The sequence below is a fragment of the Acanthopagrus latus genome, chromosome 4 (assembly GCF_904848185.1).
Source record: "Acanthopagrus latus isolate v.2019 chromosome 4, fAcaLat1.1, whole genome shotgun sequence".
Classification (NCBI taxonomy): Eukaryota; Metazoa; Chordata; class Actinopteri; order Spariformes; family Sparidae; genus Acanthopagrus; species Acanthopagrus latus.
Window position 1 is genome coordinate 9,368,241 of NC_051042.1, and position 19,864 is coordinate 9,388,104.

Sequence of the window (19,864 nt, forward strand, 5' to 3'; positions counted from 1 at the left end):
CAGCTTATTCATTCCAATAAAGCGTCTATTGCGCCGGTCTGGAATGTGAAAATGCACTTTGTAGAAATCTTCTAACTGTGGAGCTGTGATGTAATGTGTCTCCAGGTATAAATATAGAGGCATGGTTGCGCGGCGCTCATGCAGATCAATGTCGCCCCGTCGCTGAGGTTAGTGCGCCTGTCGGTCTGGGAATGAGCGCAACTTCCACACGCTCTCTGCCGCACCGCTGCTTCTTATTTTTCCTCTCACTTCATCGGGAAAGCAGGCGTCAGGAGGCTGCTTTCGGAGCCAGACCCGGGATGGGCTCTGTGGCGGCCCTGCAGACCGTCTTGGTACTGGTCCTTGTGACCGGGTTGGCGGGATGCGTCCCCGGTCTAAACGGGACGGCGGATCGCTTGGAAGCTCTCTACTCCCGGTCCCTGGCGCGGATCCCGGGGGAAAAGCGGGAGGAGATAAGGCGGGACAGCGACTACCTCCTGGGCATAAAAAGGTTGCGGCGCCTCTATTGCAACGTGGGGATCGGCTTTCATATTCAAGTGTTACCGGATGGTAGAATAACCGGAGTACACAACGAAAACCGCCACAGTAAGTTGTGTCAATTATTTATCATAATTTAGGCGATATGCTGTTGATCATTCCTACGCTTTTGACCTGTTCAGCCTAATGTAAGTGTAGGTCTTACAGTTTCTGGTGTTAAACGTAAGTAACAAGTTATTGTTGAAGTTTAGGAAATTGTGTTTCAACAGACTCACACTCAGAGAACTAGAATGACTATAAGACTACATAGCTATTTGAGCACGTTTTACGAAGCTGCCCGCCGGCACCTGCTGACACCTCAATCCCAACCTTTACTTTTCACGCTGGATGAGAAACCGCTTCTGCTGTCAGTCGGTGAACACTTAAGGCTACAGATAAACTGTTGAGCCAGGCGTTAGTGCCAACATCTGGAGTCCTTCCCTAGTGCCGCTGAGCATGCATGTGCTGGTGCTGTGCGCCTTGTGTGTAACCAGAGCCCGCTGTGATCCAGGCCAGCAGCGAGCCAGCAACTAAAGTTAGGACATGGCGCCTAGACCCATCTGTTAAGACAGATTAACCCAAGCAGTCCGACCCAGACGAGGACCTATACCGACTCACATGCAGACATAAAGAGAACGTTTCAAACATTTCTGTACCCAACATGTCAAAGCTAATCCCCGTCCTCCCCTCGTGCAGGACAGGAGCCCAATGCAGTGGAGATGACAGGCTGCCTGTTGTTTTTTTCTTTTTGTTTTGTTTTGTTTTGTTTTTCCCCCTTGTACTATTTAAAGACAAGGCATACACATTCATGGAGATACATTACACACAATCTCTTTGAGGAATTCAAGCTACTGTGAAGCATTTTGAAATGACAGCAGTAACAAAGGTCACACTCCCGCATGCACACACGCACACACACGAACGCACGCACGGTCTGCTGGAACACATCGGCTCGCCAAGTGAGAGACTGCACCGGCAGAGGTTCAGTCACTCTTCAGATATCTTTGCATTTAATGGCTTTAATGTAACAGTGACTGATGAGCCGTTGTTACACCAAACCTCAGAAGAAATATTGTTCAGATAGTCTGAGATAAGAGGTTGTTTGAGCCCAGATTCGGAGTAAAGTTGGGTTAAGATAGCTTGATTAAACTAGTACATTTTAATGGCACAGTGGCTATTGAATAATGACATTAGATGGTTCCCTATAATCCTCGCTCCACTGTGCATTTGAAAAATGCTTGATTCAGTCAGGCTGACAGCATGGCATCATTTCTGTCTGCATCATGTCCATCATGGACTAAATGAACGAATACATGTTTTCTGCTGTTAGCAATTACTTCTCTGAGGAAAACAGAAACAATCCAGTTTACATCTTTGCGCCAACAGTTATTCTACTGGGAAATTCATAGTGTGGAAAAGCTGTCATTCATTCAAGAATTCTCCCAGTTTGAATACAGTCCAAAAATGTTCATACATGTGTTTGTTTAAGGTATGAGCCTAGAACAGGGCCACACCTGGCAGACCCAATAATCAACAAGGACAACTAAAGTCAATCTGCTTGTTACGGCGCATCAAATAGTTGACAAACTGTATCACCTGTAAACTTCTCAATGTAAGTGCTCATCTGCATTTACAGATCAAATCTTCGATAAAAATGGAAACTGTTTAGCGTTCTGATGAGCTCCTGACTGTCTAGTTTATCTTTTGGGAAGAGTAGCTTATCTATGGAGCAGTAGAATAAGTTTCAGTATATGTGGTCTGTTTTCTCTAAAGGTCTTCTGCAGATCTCTCCAGTAGAGAGAGGAGTGGTGACTCTGCTGGGCGTTCGCAGTGGACTGTTTGTGGCCATGAGCCGGCGAGGAAAGCTGTACGGATCTGTGAGTGTAGAACACTGTGACTGTCTGCCACTGTCTAATGCATCATTTAAGCTGTTCTCCACACTGCCAAAAATCAATCTCCGGGAAATACTGACCTTGTTGATTTGATATTTGTTTATCCTGAGTGATATGAAGATATTGAGTCTAGAATACTGGAATCCACGATATCAGTTAATCACCATAGTACCTTATGATTCATGAAACCCACAAATTCCCAGGAAAAATATGCAGAACATGACCGTGGTATGCTACAGCCCTTGTAATGGGTTGATTCTAATAATGCGATGACTCACAATTTAAGACTAAGATAAAAAATCTAGTTTAGTAAAGGTGACTCTGTTACCCCAGACGAAACTTTCAGGAACAGGTTGTACCACTCTGTGTATCACCTGTTTCTAAGTGTGACTGTGTGATAACATAAATGCTCATTAGATGGAGATTTGCACATCACTAGAGGAAAAACTTTTAAAACTATAATCAATTAGTGGCACCACAGAGAAGTTAAGACTTAATAATTACACCCAGTGACTATAGACAGACAACTGTATCAATAAACAAAACTTAGCGTGCTGATATATGACCTGTTGGGATTGAAGAGTAAAAGAAGTAATATGGAATATGGTTGACATCTTTGACTTCACAAAATGCGTTTAGTAATGTTGAAATGCAAAAACTTTTAAAATCCAATAATCATACCATATATGTAAATCTCCAATCCTTAGACTAATAGACTAAATGATTTAAAGATGCAATTAGTCAGATATGGCTTAAAGGGGACCAGACCTCCATACTCCTTTTCAAGATCAAATCAATTGGATGGATACAAAATGATCCAGTTCAGTTTCTCTTACCTGCATTGGACCCACAAAGTCATGAATGAGTAGAGCTGTCGAAGAGCATTCCTGGTCATGAATATATGTAAGCTTGCTCTATGCTTATCCACTGCTGTGCCGTTAGCCAGTCATGTACACAACTTGCGCACTGTCCACATGCAGCTAGTTTTCTAGTTTAATCTGACATGCAGTGATGGTTGAAGGAAAGAGGTGCATTGTTTGGAGCTATTTCACAGCTGCGATCTAAAATGTTGCGAACTGTGATGTGTGCAGGGAGGCTGTGCACCACTGTGGCAACACCTCAAACTTGTTTAGACACACACACACACAAAAACAAGAGAAAGAGAACCACAGCAGAGAAGACAGAAGGAGGGAAATGCCTCAGCACCACGACCCCTGACACAGAGTTCACTGGAAGGGTCTTTTCAGAGATGCAGGCAATATCCAGGTACTGTATATACAGGGAAATCAATACTTTAGTCAAACTGATTAAAAATAGATCACTATATTCAGACATTCATATAATATATTCAGCCCACTGAAACGTAAGTACGAATATTTAAATTAATAACAAATTAATTTGAGGAAAATTAAAAATAATGATAAGATAATAACATATATATACCCCTATATGTATAAGGGTCAATGTAAACTAACAGAACTATTATGATGCGTAACTGTGAAAGGTGTAATTGAGCTTAAAGTGAAACTCTCACCAAAATGCAACCTAGGCTTTTTTTGTGATTGTTCATGACTCAGACCTTCATCTAAACGCATAGTTACAACGAAAGAGGACATTATAAGATTGAGTAATATATTATAGATATAGATATATTGAGAGAAGATATATTTTTGTTTTGGCTCAAACTCATTTTCAATGGGAGTGCAATGGGGCACTTTTTACGCTAGCATCAAAATCTCTATTTTTAAAACACTTAAGAAGGCTCGACACAACATGAAACTTTGCTCGTAGTATCACCAGGGTCTCTACACATAGCTCAACTAAACCACATACACTCTACCCAGACGTGTCGATCCCCGAGTACGTCTGGGCTGCCACGATGACGGCTAGAGGAAGAAGCTACTGCTAATGTGAGTTGTTCAAAAACTTTCTGTTTAGTGAACACTGTGTACACAAACAATGTTCTCAATGCTCGTGTTCATGTGTAGAGACCCTGGTGATACTACGAGCAAAGTTTAATGTTGTGTCGAGTCTTCTTAGTGTTTTAAAAATAGCGATTGACTCGGGTACATTCACAAAAAAAAGCCTAGGTTGCATTTTGGCGAGAGTTTCACTTTAAACTTGTTAAGTCTGTCCCACAACCCCTAAAGAGGATCTGGAGATGGTAAGTGTAAGGCAATATCCCTTTTAGAAACGGTCCTGTGTTATGATAAAAAAGTGTCAGTATCATATGGTATCAATATCAGTGATAGTGGTCTTGTATTAGTTAGTAAGAGATTGAAACCACATTTTTTTGTATCCCCCACACCTACTAGCCAGAATTTTTGTTTAAAGCACAAAACATAAAAAAACATAGATATTTATCAACAGAATGTGAGGAAACTACAGTGTTGGTGTTCTGTCAAAGCTGTCCATGAACTATTTTGTGCCTCCCAGTGTGGTTTATCGATGCGTTCACTCTCAAATTCAGCTGAGCTGGGCCTCGTCACCTTTGGTGACTTCTTGTATGATCAGAGGTCCTGGTTCAGACACACTAACTTAGCCAATTAGCTAACGGCAGCTAGTTATAGCATCATTTGTCATTCACTCTGGTGATATGCTTCCCATTAAGTTTATCGCGTGGTTCCTTAGACCTTGTGACCATAACCATAACCTGCTGACCTGAGCTTTGGCTCAGCTTCCTGCTGATTAGTTACCAATTAATATCTAGTTACTCCAGAATACGTGAACTTGACTAAGAGATCAGATGATCATTGTCTTGTCTGGTTGAGGCTACTGCTGGAGTTTCATTTCGTGTATGTGCACATTAATGCGTGTACTCATTAAACCTGCTCGAAAATAGGGCCAACCCACAACTGCCCTGTGCTGTGGTGATGTCTCGCAACTGCGGCCGACCTGTAAAATCACTCATCTCTCCCTCAAACAAGTGTGTGTTTCAAATTGATGCTTTCATTTCTGTGCAGGAAACCTGAAAGCAAGATGTTAAAGTCAGTATGTTCCACTCTCAGTACTTTTGTAGCTTCTAACTCAATCTCTTAAGTTTCTTCAGTCCCGTTTGTACTTTCAGACATCTGCTGTGTTTTACTGTTTCATGGTGTTCACTTTCAGCTGTTTCAGAAGTCACGTTTAGTAAAAACACAACATTTCCTGTAATGCTGCTTCATAATCAAAACACTTTGTTAGCAGTGATGGAAATGCAATTCCTAGTTGCGTTGGGCTGCTGCACCAAATCAAACCAAGGAGAGCCAGGCTGGCAGATGTATATGGAAAAATGCCACATGTGTGTGTTTGTGTGTGAGAGAGAGGGCGTGCGAGTGTACAGCATCTTGATTGACTGGGAAGCAAGGATGTTTTGGTGAATCAATGGCACAAAACATAAGATATCGACAGTGCTGTTTCGGATCATTATGAAACACCAAATTACACTTTTGTGGGCTGCTGGAGTCTAATTGATTTATGGGAAACAGAATTTACAATTTTACAAATATTTGGGCACCCCACATGGACAAACTGCACTTACTGGGTCTGTAAAGAAACAGAGACAAACATAAAGCAATAGCCAAACATGAGTAAATTACTCAGTTAAGTTAGAAAGAGCCAGGTCACAAGGTAGTACTCAACTCACAGAGAGAAAATAGCACAATCAAAGCATGTTATCCTGAATCCTGTCTTACTCACAACAATATCATTTTTGTTTAAATCTCTGACTAAAACAGCTCCTGTACAATAGCCCTGAAATAAAGCAATTGTTTGATAGTGATCACTGTGAACAATGCAGACTACTCCTTCCCACTCCCCCAATAAAAAGGAAAATTGTGCTGGCATCTTTGTTTTGTCTCTGCATTCATACAATCAGCATTTTCAAATAATCCTTATATCTGCTTCTTTTCTCTTTCAGTTACACTACAACAACGAGTGCAAGTTCAGAGAAAAGCTTCTGGCCAACAACTACAATGCCTATGAGTCGGTGGTCTACCCAAGGATGTACATTGGCCTGAGTAAGAATGGCAAAACAAAAAGAGGAAACCGAGTGTCACCCGCCATGACGGTGACACATTTCTTGCCAAGAATCTAGTGGCCTCAAAAATAGACTTCACCTCAATATGGAGATGGGGGGTGGGGGACTCCAGACTATGATGCACTTTTACTCTTTTTTTATGCTTTATGCAAGTGTATCATATTTGATATGGTCTTTTGGGTGTGTGTGTGTGTGTGTGCGTGTGTGTGTGTGTGTGTATGTGTGTGTGTGTGTGTGTGTATGTGTATATGTATATTCATGTTTCACAGCTTATATTTTTTAGGAAGGCTTGTGTTTTTACTGTGGGTCAGTAAGAGCCAAGATGCTAAACACGTTATTTATAGTTTCATTTTCTAATTTATCGGATGATTGCTGCTACAGAATGAAATCCTGTCTTCAGATCTTGGTTTTCTTGCACTGATGACGAAATATGCAGCAGTGCACAGGAGACATTTATATATATATATATATATATATATATATATATATATATATATATATATATATATATATATATATATATATATATATATATATATATATATACATATATATATATATATATGTGTGTGTGTGTGTTCTCTAAAACAGGACTTTTTAAAGTCTTAGCCTAAGAGAGAGATGAGGTGCAAGAGCTAGGGCGTGACTGTTTTTGGTGTCAGAAGTGGCACTTTTTGCCAAACACTTTGACTCTTTTGTGTGGCACTGGAGTCTAATTGAAATAGTATCATCTTACTGTCACGGAGAGAGGGGCAGGGAGAAGAGTAGGAGGGGGGAGTAGGAAACCCCCACAACCTCCACAGCTCTGTTTATAGCTCTACCAAGGGGGGATGAACTCTGAACTTTCCTACTGTCAATCTCAGTCAGACCTATAAGACCGCAGATAGAGAGAGGCATCCTCCTTGACATTATATAAGTGGAGAATTTGGGAATGTAAAGGCAAGGTCAAAGAACTGAAATACAATGGAGGAAGCATAGCCTTGACTGTCACAGCCTTTCTGCTGGGGATGGCAGAGATTGTTGGGCAAGATTGTTCTGGAATAGAGAGGTTTGTACAAATTGAACAGTTATTTGCCATATTGCCCGCTTTGTGCCAAAATGTCTCCCCCCTGGAAAATGTCATCACCTAGTCAGCTTTGCCTTGAGCTAAAGGAGCTCTATCTAACTTTTGATAGAAGAAACATCACTATATCTTACTCTACTACTACTACAAATAAACGGTTGAATTCATAACGCCAAAACACATAATAACAGTCCTATAAAATTTTACTGCTGTAATTTTCATTTGTATCTTCAATGTCTGCTCTTCAGCAAAAGTTACAAAGTTTGTCTTGCTTTAGAACTACTTTAAATGTTTATTGATTTGAAAAAGACAAGATTTGACATCTTGGAAAAATGCTTATTTCCTTTCTTGTTCAGTGATAGATGAGCAGGTCATCACTCTCAGGTGTCATGTCACTTGTTTAATCAGTATGAAAAGGCTTGTCCTGATCCTTCCAATGAGTATAATTCATTTATATATTTCAATTGTTGTCAGGACTGGAGAAAAAGTGTTAGTGAGCTTAAAGGAAAAGACAAAACAAACAAACAACAACAAAAAAACATTAAATGGTTGCATACAACTAGTCTACGAAAGCAACGAGATCCGAAATTGATTTTAAACAATGTTTTTTTACACCCTTTCTTTAAGCAGAAAACCTTGTAATTGCTCAGCTAAAAGTGTTCACTCCATCTAAAGTGGGCGCACAATCTTGATATTGGTAGTCTAGCTAGTGCCAAGTCAAGCTAACCAGCTGCTGGCAGTAGCTTCATACAGTATTTACAATACAGACATGAGAGTGGTATCAATCTGAACATCTAACTCAAGCATGAAAGCAATTAAACATATTTCTACGTATGTTGAACTATTCCTTAAATGTTTTTTTTATAGTCAGGCACAATCCTCCTTCAGGTTTTTAAAGGAATTTCCCAACCTATACATCAGTGTCATTTACTAAGTGAATTTCCCCTCCAGTCATTTCCTCGTGCAGTGATGAATAACAACACACTCAAGATAAAATAAGCTCACAAATACATTTTGGTGAGGATACAAACCTTGTTGCAGTTCCGGTACAACCGATTTCCAATTCCTTCTGTGCCCTCTCTCTTACTAAAAGCAACACCCCTTTTCAAGCTTTAGCTAACCTCCTGCAAAATAAGCTGTTCCATGCACTTGTTCAGTTTAGTGTACATATCTCCCAGACTCCTTCTTTCTTGTATTTTTCTCCTCTCTGTCTCACTGTGAGTCTCTGCAGTTGACTGCAGCCTAGCTCTGGGGCCATGTTGTCCTAGTTGCGCCTTGTCATGTTCCGACTATCTTTACCCTACGATGTACTTTTAGAAAGGATAATCATGGGAGAAATATTTACGGACAGCTGTTCGACTGTACTATAGGCTGGGGCCAGTAACCCTATATATATAATTTTTTTTTTATATTTTTGTAAATATAACCACGAAGTAACTAAAGGTGCTGGTATTCCGGGAGGACAGTTTTAAACCAACACTGCTGGGTGGAAGTTGATGTCTGAAAGTGCATGATGCATTTGTTTGGCTGGCTTTGGTGCAAGTGATGAATAAATCTACCAATAATCAACAACCTTGGTCAAAAAAAGGGTCTGCTGAGAGATAGGTGACCACAATTTTACAGTTTATTCTTTGCTGTACTCTCCTTTTTTCTTATTTGGTCTTTTATCTAAGAAGTTTCAAATCTCAGTTTCAACATTCCACATATGAAAGCATATATGCATTTAACCAGCCCTGTTTAGGATAGTACTGTTTTTTTTTCTGTTGAGCAGGAGTGCCTTCAGTAGAAATGATTAGCATTATTGTAGAGGCCAGCCCGTCTGTATGCACATACTAGGTATTAAGTCACACATAGCTCAAGGAAATAGAATGCAAACTGTCACTGTGGTGGCTTTAGGCTGTGATTCTTTCAAACCAGTATGGATGTCAAGTCTGATCCAAGCTATGCAGGCTCACAAATGGAAGATACATGTCATTGTATACATTTCAGAATTAGTGCAAAAGCCACCCTCTGCTGGTTCGGTAACATCTCATGTTACAGCGTGGCTGTTTAAATCTCCGTTCCAAGCTGGTCAGCAGTGATGCATGCAGGTATACTGGTGTGTCTGGTGCTCACAGCTGTGCTCAGTGTTCTCCAGTATCACTGCTTTGCATGGTGGGCATCGTGTTTACAGTAGAATACCTTTCGGCCCTCAGTCATCGACCCAGGGTCATCGCTCTACTCCAGCTGCTCATTTGGTTATTCAGCCAAACCAGCATAGATCTTAAAGTCAGCTGTGACTGGTATAGCACACTTTCTGCTCAAACCATCCAACTGGTTAACACCGCATTGCTAGTTGACAGTCTCTGCTGACCATGTGGAGAAATGCCGCTGTATACTGATCACAGATACACTTGATTTTTGATTTTATTTTACTGCCCAACAGCATCCCAAACACCTGGACATCTGTATTTAGTGAAAAAAGTTTTCCACTGTGAACTGATGATGATACTGTACTATCTATGATTCTGAGTCCTGTCTTATGACAGTTTTCTATCAACTACTTTTATCAGTTGTCCTGTAGTTTTATACTGGGCCTAATAAAATATTACACTGTATGTGCTGTGCACATGTATAAAGTCTAACTTAAGGGAAGTTGACAATAAAATCATTATATAAATGTAAGATGTGTTAGTATTTGTGTTTTTGTCATGCAGTTGTCTTTTATCTAAGTTTATAACAGCGCATGTATTTATCATGTTATTAACACATACTTGGAATACTTCTGGCTGCCACATGATACCAAGAGCATTTGTCAGTGTGTTAGAGTGTAACCCTTTTGATCCACACTCCAGGTCAATTAGTTGCAGTGATAGGCCTAAAAAGTTATTTTACAACTGCCATTTAACAACAAATGAAGACAACGATACAGTAAAACGAGACAAATAAGTTCATGAGCAGTCGGTCAGTGCTGAAAGCTGCTCAAACCCACAATGTATCCAGTCCACTGGAAGCCTCGAACAAACTTTCTACAGACTGGCAGAGAGTCAGCTTGTGTTGCAGATTTCAACAAACAGGAATGATATTTAACTACATCATGACACAGAATTTCGATTTTGCAATGCGTTACTTTGAATTACAATTCATTTTTTGCCATAAATTAATGTGTGTTAATGAGTGTCTTGTGCAACAAGAGCAGTAATTGATATTGTTAAGTGGACTAGGCTGTTGCTAGCTGGATGAATTGTTAGAAGGTTTTTTGAGCAAAATTATTAGCACCATATTAGATGACACATTACTTGAGGATATTGTTTTAGGGGAATTGTGAATAACACGATGATCAAGAGAGTTTAACTAGGGGCTTTTCTATATCCTACAAGGCAAAAGCAGTTACAAAGGATAACACATTACAGCACACATACATTCTCAGCATTCTACAGCATGCAGTGTCCGGGGTTACTCGTTACAAAAGCAATGTGTTACAGTAATATGTTTCTTTTAGCGGTAACAGATTATATCACGCATTACTAAGAATAATTTCAGTAATATATCACTACAGTTACATCATGTAACGAGTTACAATCCATGCTACTGTCCAAAGTGAAAGGTTCATGGTTGTTTTTTTTTAAGAACCCATCCATGCCAACATGACATATTCTGTGAAGTTTATGGACTGAAAGTCAACACCTTTTCTTCTTTCTTTCTTTCTTTCTTTCTTTCTTGGAATGTAATAACCCATGTTGTTGAAGGTTCTCAGTCATCCAGGTCATGGTAATTCTAGATACAGCACTTAGTATAAACACATGGCTTCCTGTCAACATTACATAGTTAGAATATGAGTCCATTTTAAATGTGGTGACCATCTGACCTCTGAACAGGAAGAGGTTTGCCAAGCTCTCAACAGACGCTGATGCTGAGCATTTTTTTGAAAAGGTATATGCAAGGCCTGCCACTAGGGGTGGGTAAAAAAAAATCTATTCACATTAGAATGGAGATTCATATGTCCTATGATTCGGAATCTCACAATTGCCAAAAATTGATTTTCTAGTTGGCCATTTGTAGCGTGACGTTGACAGAACAAAAAAGACCAAAGACAACTGGAGTACAAATTGTTGGGACTTTCGAAGAGTTGCACTCACAATGTTTCTTTGGACTGGTTAGTAACATCTAACACTGTGTGTTTACTGAAACATATCTTTAGTTAACACATGACAACACAAACTGTAATAGTCAGCGTGATGCGAATGTTTTCAAATAATAAACTATTAATAATGTATGAAGAAACACTTTCAATGACATGAACACAACAACTAAATTGTTACACTGTAGTTAACTATTAATCGACTTTTAGCTCATGATAACTGTTCATTTATGTGTCCCTGTCATTTTTGTTAATGATCTATATACTGCTATCTGAATTAACACCTTAACCCATTAATTAAGGTTACTTCTTGTGTCCTTTTTATTGTTGTAGCTTAACTTAACAACAATTAAATAATGCATTAATTAACTGCTTTATTAACATGAACGTCAATAAACAATTACTTGACACATTAGTTAGTTGTGAAATGACTGCTGGTTAATGCTTACTGACCTTTTTATGAGTTATCCATCACTCATTATGGACAGTTTAGCCAGCAGACACTTGGTTACACACTTTATAATTTATTATAGCTCTGGGTGTAGTGTACAGTAGCATAACATCATGGTGATAGGCCCTGGTGCAAACATTTTTTTGTGCCCCGCCACCCCCGCCTTAAACACAAGCGCACACTCGTGTGCACTGCATCCACGCACAGACACGCGCTTGGACACACACGCACAGCCACTTGAACTGCTATTGCAGGGGTGGACTGGCCATCTCTCCCTGCCTTTTTCCTCTTTTTTTTCTTCTTTTGACTTGTTATCCTCCTATTCTTTTATCTCTTCACACTGCTCCATCATCCGCATTCATTGCCTTTTAACCTGTAAATGCTGTGGTAGTGTGACTGTGGGTGTGTGTTGGGCAGCTTTTGTCTTTTTAGCTTACCGTATTATATATAAAGTAATTTCTTTTTCAGTAAAGTTTTTTTTGGATTGTGTGCTGTGTTTGAGATGAAATTAATAAGAGCTGGCTTGAAAAGATACTTCTTGTTCTAGGCTGCCATCTAGTGACTGAAGCTATGCAGATATCTGAGGTAAAAGGGGGCTTTAAAAAAAATCCCTTGTCAAAGTGCCATAACACACACTGGTAGTAAAACAGTCTACCCTCAGAGGGCATCTGTTTCCAAATCTAAAACCATTCTCATGAGAAGCTTTTTCAGTCTGGACCTCAGGTTGCATTTTGGTGAATGGTGATGTTTGCTCTCCTTTACAGTTTAACTTGCTTGTATGTAATTGCAAGGCCGAGCAGCGGAAGCGCAGGCCAGAATGTGATAAGAGCGGAAAGAAGTCTGTTATTTTAGTGCGGAGTGACCCAATCTCACAGCTTAGCTTGGATTCAGACCACTCTGTAGACTTTACCCTATTCACAAATAAAAATACTGATAGAGTACATTTGGTAGCACTTTATGTAACATTATTTTGCAACATGATCGTCAATATAAGACACATACAATCTATAGGCACGAGTGAAAGTTTGTTACTACTATCACTTTACTACTGCTGCTCCTATCAATATCTCATTTAATACTACTAAAGGAATAAAATTACAGTTCAAAATTGAATTACATGTCTATCCATTACTTGTTATGCATTGAAAATGTTTACAAAATGTATACACATTAGCTACATTTTCTTAAAATGTAAAAAAAAAAAAAGAAAAAAAAAAGTAAATCTGAGGCTATATTACTATAAAACTGTCTTGTTACTACAGGTACACTATTACAGTTGTTGGTCAAGTCATTGCTGATCTACAATAGTGCTTACCACATTTTGTATGTAAAATATATAATCTTCCATTCTGACCAGTAGCAGAGAACAAAGTAGCATCAAAATGAAAATAAGGTAGGTTAAAAAAAAAAAGTAGGTCTACTTCTGATTCGTAGGCGACTCTGTAGGCCAAATGTTTGGGTTTTTTTCAACATTACTGCACTACCACTGCTAATAGACCTACTTTAGGTAGGTAAAGTAGGCACATCTTGTAGTACAACAACATTTTGGCATGTGCTGCGATCTTAATGATTCATACTTGACCTATTGAGGAATAGGACATTTTTGTTGTAGCTTTTGTGGTGTGTATGAAGCCTAGTGGCATGCCAGATGGAGACATTTTAACCCTGTGGATGGGTAGCCAAGTTGTATCCTGCGTTGAGAGTTTTTTGCCAAACCCCATTCTCAAATAAGTGTATGCCTATGATTTCTTGCTTATCCATAAAGTAACAACTATATACATGGTTATGACCTTGCGTAAATTCAGCATGCCTAATATTTAATGAGCAGTAATTCTAACCAAATCTAAAACTGAAATTTGGGTATTTGTCCACAGTACTTTCCTTAAAATGTCATAAGTTTATTTATGAAGTCAGGATGTTTTTGAATATTTAACACCAGGACGAATTACCGGAGTTTTGAATGAAGTGCTTAAAGCCACAACAGGGGCTCAAGTTGGTACTCATCTGGGCCCAGCAGAGAGCTATGATTCAGTTGGATGTCGTGCAGGGGTGTGTTGTGGTTTGCTTCTGGGAATTGGATTTTGGAAAGGGGGTTATCAGTAGCTGATAAGGAACACATTGAAAAGGCTGTGTTAGGATGAGACTACCTTCATATGGCCAACCGGAGGGAGCAGCAACAGAAAGCTTACACCGTATTTGACAAATCATGCTGCTCTTCTTGGTCATTGTATCTCTGGCCAATACTTTTTTTTCTGTTGGAGTTGTTTGTATGCCCCTATCAGACCAGGGGCCCCACATCACCAACGACTGGGGACAGGTAGTTCGGTTCAGGCACTTGTACGCCGCTAGACCAGGACTGCACCTGCTGATAAGTGGAGATGGACAGATCCACAGCTCTGCAGACCAAACCCTGCACAGTAAGTCAAGCATTTATAAGCACAGACTCAACAGCCTGCAAATTGGGATTCTTGTCAGTAAATCACCGTAGCTTGATGGGATTTTCATTCTGACAATCATCTGAAATGCAGGCCTGCTGGAGATCCGTCCAGTAGATCCAGGCTGTGTTGTCATCAGAGGAGCAGCGACCGCACGCTTTCTCTGCATAGAAGCCGATGGAAGACTGTACTCATCGGTAAGGAGTTCAGAGACAACCTGTTGTCACTTAATTTTTGCTTCTGTTGTTCATTGACATAACAATGAATGCTGAATATTTGACTTGAATTGTGAGGTAGAATGTTGTCTTTCTACTGCAGAATGACAACTAATTAGGCTTGTCCATATTGGTAAGATTATCTAATAAGTAAGTGCACAGTCACAGTACATGTATTATATAGTCAAATTTGAATTCTATTCTGACTTCTGTGCTCAGATGTAACATTTTACAACTGAAGAAAATGCCAACTTATTACTAATACAAATTGAATCTTTTCATAAAAACTTCACCAAAACTAACATTATTTAACCAAGATTAAACACATTTATTCATTTATTTATTTTTTTAACTACTTATTTCAGATAAAATATAAAAAAGACATGGTGGATATAAATTTAATATGCAAATGAATTATCAAATGACAATTCAATGGCTGAATGATTAATTTGTGACTGATGTGACTTTGTCATTCATGTTGTTTTATTGGAGTTTACTTTCAGATTATAATTCCTTTTGAAGTAAGATACATTTCATAGCACCATAGTACAAAAGCATACTCTTATTTCAAAAACATCACCTGTCTGACATTATTGTCACCGATTCCCCCCTCAGCTTCCTGCCAATCACATATTTCCAGACAGTCATATTTCCAGACACTGCCTTGTGCTCCATTCTAGTCACCAAGTTTCTGGGCTTGTTGGGCCAAATAAATGGGTCAAATTGGTTGTCTGATTATTACTTTGGCATTGTTGTTTCACTAAGTGCCATCACACTGAGCTTTTTAGAAACCTATGGGTGACATCACTGAGATTACATGCACCTTTTGTGCAGTGTATGTTTTAAATCACATCAACTTTTAAAACAAATTATTATCTACCCTTGGAAAATAATCTAACCCAATAATGTGTCATGTGTCAATGTGTTTTAAAAACATTTTTTTGTGCATTGGGCAATGTTGCATCTAAGTATATCAGTTTTTAACAGCCAAATAAACACTATTTTCAATAAACCCAGATCCTTACAGGTAACTCAACAGAAGAGGTTGATTGAGTGGCTGTGACTAGTTTCAACATAGCTGTAGCACAGAGAGCAAAATGGCCTTTCTGGGTTTCCACTGGGTTTCCCACACGTGACAGTTCAGCTGCTTTAATATCTCACTCTTCAGCAGCCACTGCAACTACCAGTTCTTCAAATTCAGTTGAATCAAAGTCATTTTTTTTTTAAACTCAATTCAGTAGTTTGTGTTGCAAATTCAACTTTCAGTACTTCCACTTTAACTGCCATTTCAACTGCAAATGTATTTAGTATTCCAGCTATCACACATTGTAAGTTAGGATTTTCTAGATGTCCACTTTGCTTTTTGAGTCCTTTTGTAGACTCTTCTATATGATTTGATTAGTATTGTCTGTTTTGAATTCCATACATAAACTAACCACTGAAAATGTGACTTCTCATACAATATGACTACAAAGATACAAATGGATATCCACATTAATTATCAATTGCATTTTACATTGTAAGGAATAATTGTAAACCTTCAATCATTTTCAAAATGTAGCAATGCTGCAAACATTATACAACCAGTGTTTTTCAGGAACATTTCTAAGGCTATCCAGAAAGATTCCCGTTGGCCTACGGTCTCCTGCTGCTTTTCATACATGTTGTTAGTCAGCTTCTATGTTCATAAAACACTGCATGCCAGTCAGGCATTCATTCAGACAGAGGTTCATCAACCTTTGTCCGGAATGGTAGAGGGTAGGATGTGTTTGCAAAGTGAAAAACCTGAATGAAAAGTCCCAGCAGCAGCAACAACAACCTTGGCCTCTGGCTAGTTCTCTTTGGCCAAAGTAAACAGCCGTCGAAGAACTTGCAGCACCACTTACGTATGTTTTTTTTTTTTTTTTTGAAATTAGGGGCCTTCAATCTAGAACCAGCAATCATGCAATTCACATGGAAGCTTCTACTTTTAGAAATTATATTGCTGTCTGAGCTACTTGCTAACCTTTACATATACCAGTGGTTAATAAACATAATTAACTAAGATTGAGATTATTGATTAAACAAACTAAACATATTTCAAAATTAATTTTTAATCAATGAAATGTAATAAAATAGTTTCTTTTCTTTTTTTTTTGTTTTTTCAAAGATTGCAATTGACCTCATCTCTCCACATTTAGATTAGAGTTGTGAATTCAGCAAACTCACCTAACAATGTGTGTTTGCTAGCACTGGTTAACATTAGCCACAATAAGTGAGTGGCAACACAGTCACCAGAACATACGTTGGCAATGTACATATCTGCAAACCACGAAACCACATATATGTTGCAAAAAAATGTATCTCCACTTTTTAAATTTTATGTTGTGACAATGCTGTGTTCGTACTCTGATGGGTTTAGGCACAAATACCAAGGTTTAGGGTTTGGTTAACATGCTTTCAAAAACAGGCTGGAAATCGTCTCAACTTTTCATCCAAAATATTCTGTTTTGTTTGCACAAACACAGCTGGAAAATGTTGTGATGTCTTGTTGAAAATATCCAGTGGTTTCATGCTTACAAATGTCGAACAGTGGCTCAACCAGTGGTTTCTTGCTTGTTAGCTCTCTTGCCCACCTGTCAGGCCATCGCCACTCTGTCCAGCTTCTGATAAGAAGGACAACTTATATACAAATAATGTGAACTTGCTTGTATTATATAAATGCTCAAATGGTACGAATGGCACATACGTATATGAATGAATCCATGTTTTTCAAAAAGCAAAATGTCTTACTAGACCAAGTAGGGTAATAAGCCCAAGTCCTGAGCATACATGATAGGGGTTTAAATCACCACTTTCATTACATTACAATTTTATTTTGATTCTATCGACAATGATACAATATTTGCAGACATTACAAAGTCAGCCAAAATGCAATATGGGACAATATCATCTGACCATTTAAGACATAAGAAGCTGTCATTTCTTTCATTGTGCTTTTGCAAAATATTAACTATACTTGTCAACATGTTTTATTGCTTGCTTGTTTTATTACATAGTGTTTCTTTAATTCTGTAAGAAAAAGACTATACCGTTTCTGAGTTATTATTTTTTGGTCTTTTTTCATGTTTTTAGAAACATAGCTACAAAAACATTTTTCTCATTGCCAGGAATAATTTAAAATGTATATCATCATAAAATCTCAACATTGAAAGAACATAAACCATTTTAAATGCAATTGTCTCCCATCTCCTCCAGCACACCTACGACAGAGATGACTGCACATTCAAAGAGCAGATCTTGCCGGACGGATACAACATCTATGTCTCTGACAGACACAGAGTCCTGCTCAGTCTAGGAAACCACAGACAGAGGCTACAGGGTCGAGACAGAGACTTCCCAGCTCTGGCCCAATTCCTCCCCAGGATCAGCACCCTAGATCAGGCCTTGTACCCTGGACTCGACATTCTTGACCAGCCAGGACAGAGTGGAGCCCAAACAGAGGAACCTGTGGACACGGTGGACTCTTTTGCAAAGCTCTCTCAGATTATTCACAGTCCAAGCTTCCATAAGAGATGAGACAGAAGCTCTGAGAGAGCAGTAAATGGATGTGTCCAGGTGTGCTCTGCTTTGTCCGAGGACTGAAACCAAACACTCCTTCCTGCATGTTGTCAAACAGTGCCTGACTGCACTCAGTCTGTGACATTCGTCCATCTGTCCTCTGCAGTGAAATACAGAGCGGAGAATGACACCCGTACTGGGTATAATGTTCCATCCTGTCATTTTCAGTAAGACCCTTTACATTTACTGAACAAACACCCGGAGCATGCTCTTTTTCCTCTCCAAAAAGAGCCTACTTTACACAAGGAGGAAGACGTTTGACTTTCTGGTTTGTTTAGAGTAAGGTGACAGCACCAGTAACTATAGATGAGAGCAGCACCTAAGAAACCTAAGAAACTGGTAAAAGGAGAAAAAAAAAGGCATGGTTGTTATTATACTGTGGAGCACCAAAAACAATGATGACAGATTGTCATTTTGTTAGAAAAGACAACAAGCATATTTCCCTGCGATAGCTTGAACACAACAAGCATCTCAGGGTATAATGCCTCAGTGAAAGGAAGAGAACAAGACTTTGCTACCTATAGATGAGAATTAGGATGTTGGTCAAATAAACTGCAGTGGGATAGTAAGTCAAAAATAGGGCGTATAAGGCTTTCCACAACTGGCAAAAGTCATATTGCAGAGGTTTAGTTGTTGTATTTATTTGGTTATTTGAATGTCCTGTAGTTCCAATGTGAATATCGTTATTGAATGCACCTTCACATTTTGTGTGTGTCGATGCTTCCTGTTACGTGTAAAGCAACACTTTGCATTCATTTGATAGAAGATATTGGAATAAAGTAATTATCATAAAACATTCCAAGCAGGGTCACTGTTTGTGATTAATGCCTGTTGACCTTTGTACGCATGGTGATTGTCTCTGTATATCACTGTCATTTTGAGATTTGACATATGTCATCATAAGTTCAAAATAGCAAGCGAAGACTAGATGTTTCAAAGACCTCTGAATTAACTGTTACTCCTGTGTTTAGAAAAATAGGCAGGTAAAAAAAAAAAAAGAAGAAGAAAATCAGATACTTTCATACAGATTTTGACATTTTTCTCTTATTTTTTTTTATTTTTTTTCTGTGACTAAAAATCTGTCTGTCTGCTCTGGTTGAAGTTATGCACCAGATCATATATTCTGCCTGATTAGATCTCCTGTATTTAGCATCTTTTATTTAAAATTATCATATAATTTACACTTAAATAGTTTAATTAAACAGCAATATCACATAGTCTTCAGATTTCATCTAAATAAAGGCCCAACAGGCAGTATATACCCTTTGATGCAAAACGTCCTTTGCAGTGGAAAGGTGTATTTTCACTGACAGAAAAAAAAAAGATGTATTGATTGACTATCAAACACTGTTTGAAATAAAGTGTCTATCAAGTTTATTAAATTAATGAAAGTTGTCAATTACTTTTTGTTACCTCCACCATTGAGGCTTTTCCCAAAATGATAAATTACATTTTTGTGTTCTCCACATCACACCTGCATTGACATGACTGCCAGGTGAAGTCAGCTGCTTATGACTGACTAGATATCTCATGTGATAGATATCTCAGAACATT

The 19,864-nt window shown here is 38.7% G+C and overlaps 2 protein-coding genes across 2 annotated transcripts; both read left to right on the forward strand.

Annotated features, from left to right (window-relative positions):
* Positions 1-105: 105 nt before the first annotated feature.
* Positions 106-6,783, forward strand: fgf4 (fibroblast growth factor 4). The gene is made up of 3 exons (XM_037095841.1): positions 106-585; positions 2,290-2,393; positions 6,307-6,783. The coding sequence occupies exons 1-3, from the start codon at positions 192-194 to the stop codon at positions 6,481-6,483; spliced, it is 675 nt and encodes a 224-aa protein (XP_036951736.1). The 5' UTR covers positions 106-191; the 3' UTR covers positions 6,484-6,783.
* Positions 6,784-14,245: 7,462 nt separating this feature from the next.
* On the forward strand, positions 14,246-19,732 carry fgf19 (fibroblast growth factor 19). The gene is made up of 3 exons (XM_037095132.1): positions 14,246-14,477; positions 14,589-14,692; positions 17,948-19,732. The coding sequence occupies exons 1-3, from the start codon at positions 14,267-14,269 to the stop codon at positions 18,266-18,268; spliced, it is 636 nt and encodes a 211-aa protein (XP_036951027.1). The 5' UTR covers positions 14,246-14,266; the 3' UTR covers positions 18,269-19,732.
* Positions 19,733-19,864: the final 132 nt, after the last annotated feature.

What these genes read in the sequence shown, in the direction of transcription:
- fgf4 (XM_037095841.1), top strand. Translation starts at nt 192, where the DNA reads ATGAGCGCAACTTCCACACGCTCTCTGCCGCACCGCTGCTTCTTATTT. An exon ending in ACACAACGAAAACCGCCACA is followed by an intron (nt 586 to 2,289) that starts GTAAGTTGTGTC and finishes TTTTCTCTAAAG; the next exon opens with GTCTTCTGCAGATCTCTCCA. An exon ending in GAGGAAAGCTGTACGGATCT is followed by an intron (nt 2,394 to 6,306) that starts GTGAGTGTAGAA and finishes TTTCTCTTTCAG; the next exon opens with TTACACTACAACAACGAGTG.
- fgf19 (XM_037095132.1), top strand. Translation starts at nt 14,267, where the DNA reads ATGCTGCTCTTCTTGGTCATTGTATCTCTGGCCAATACTTTTTTTTCT. An exon ending in TGCAGACCAAACCCTGCACA is followed by an intron (nt 14,478 to 14,588) that starts GTAAGTCAAGCA and finishes TCTGAAATGCAG; the next exon opens with GCCTGCTGGAGATCCGTCCA. An exon ending in ATGGAAGACTGTACTCATCG is followed by an intron (nt 14,693 to 17,947) that starts GTAAGGAGTTCA and finishes CATCTCCTCCAG; the next exon opens with CACACCTACGACAGAGATGA.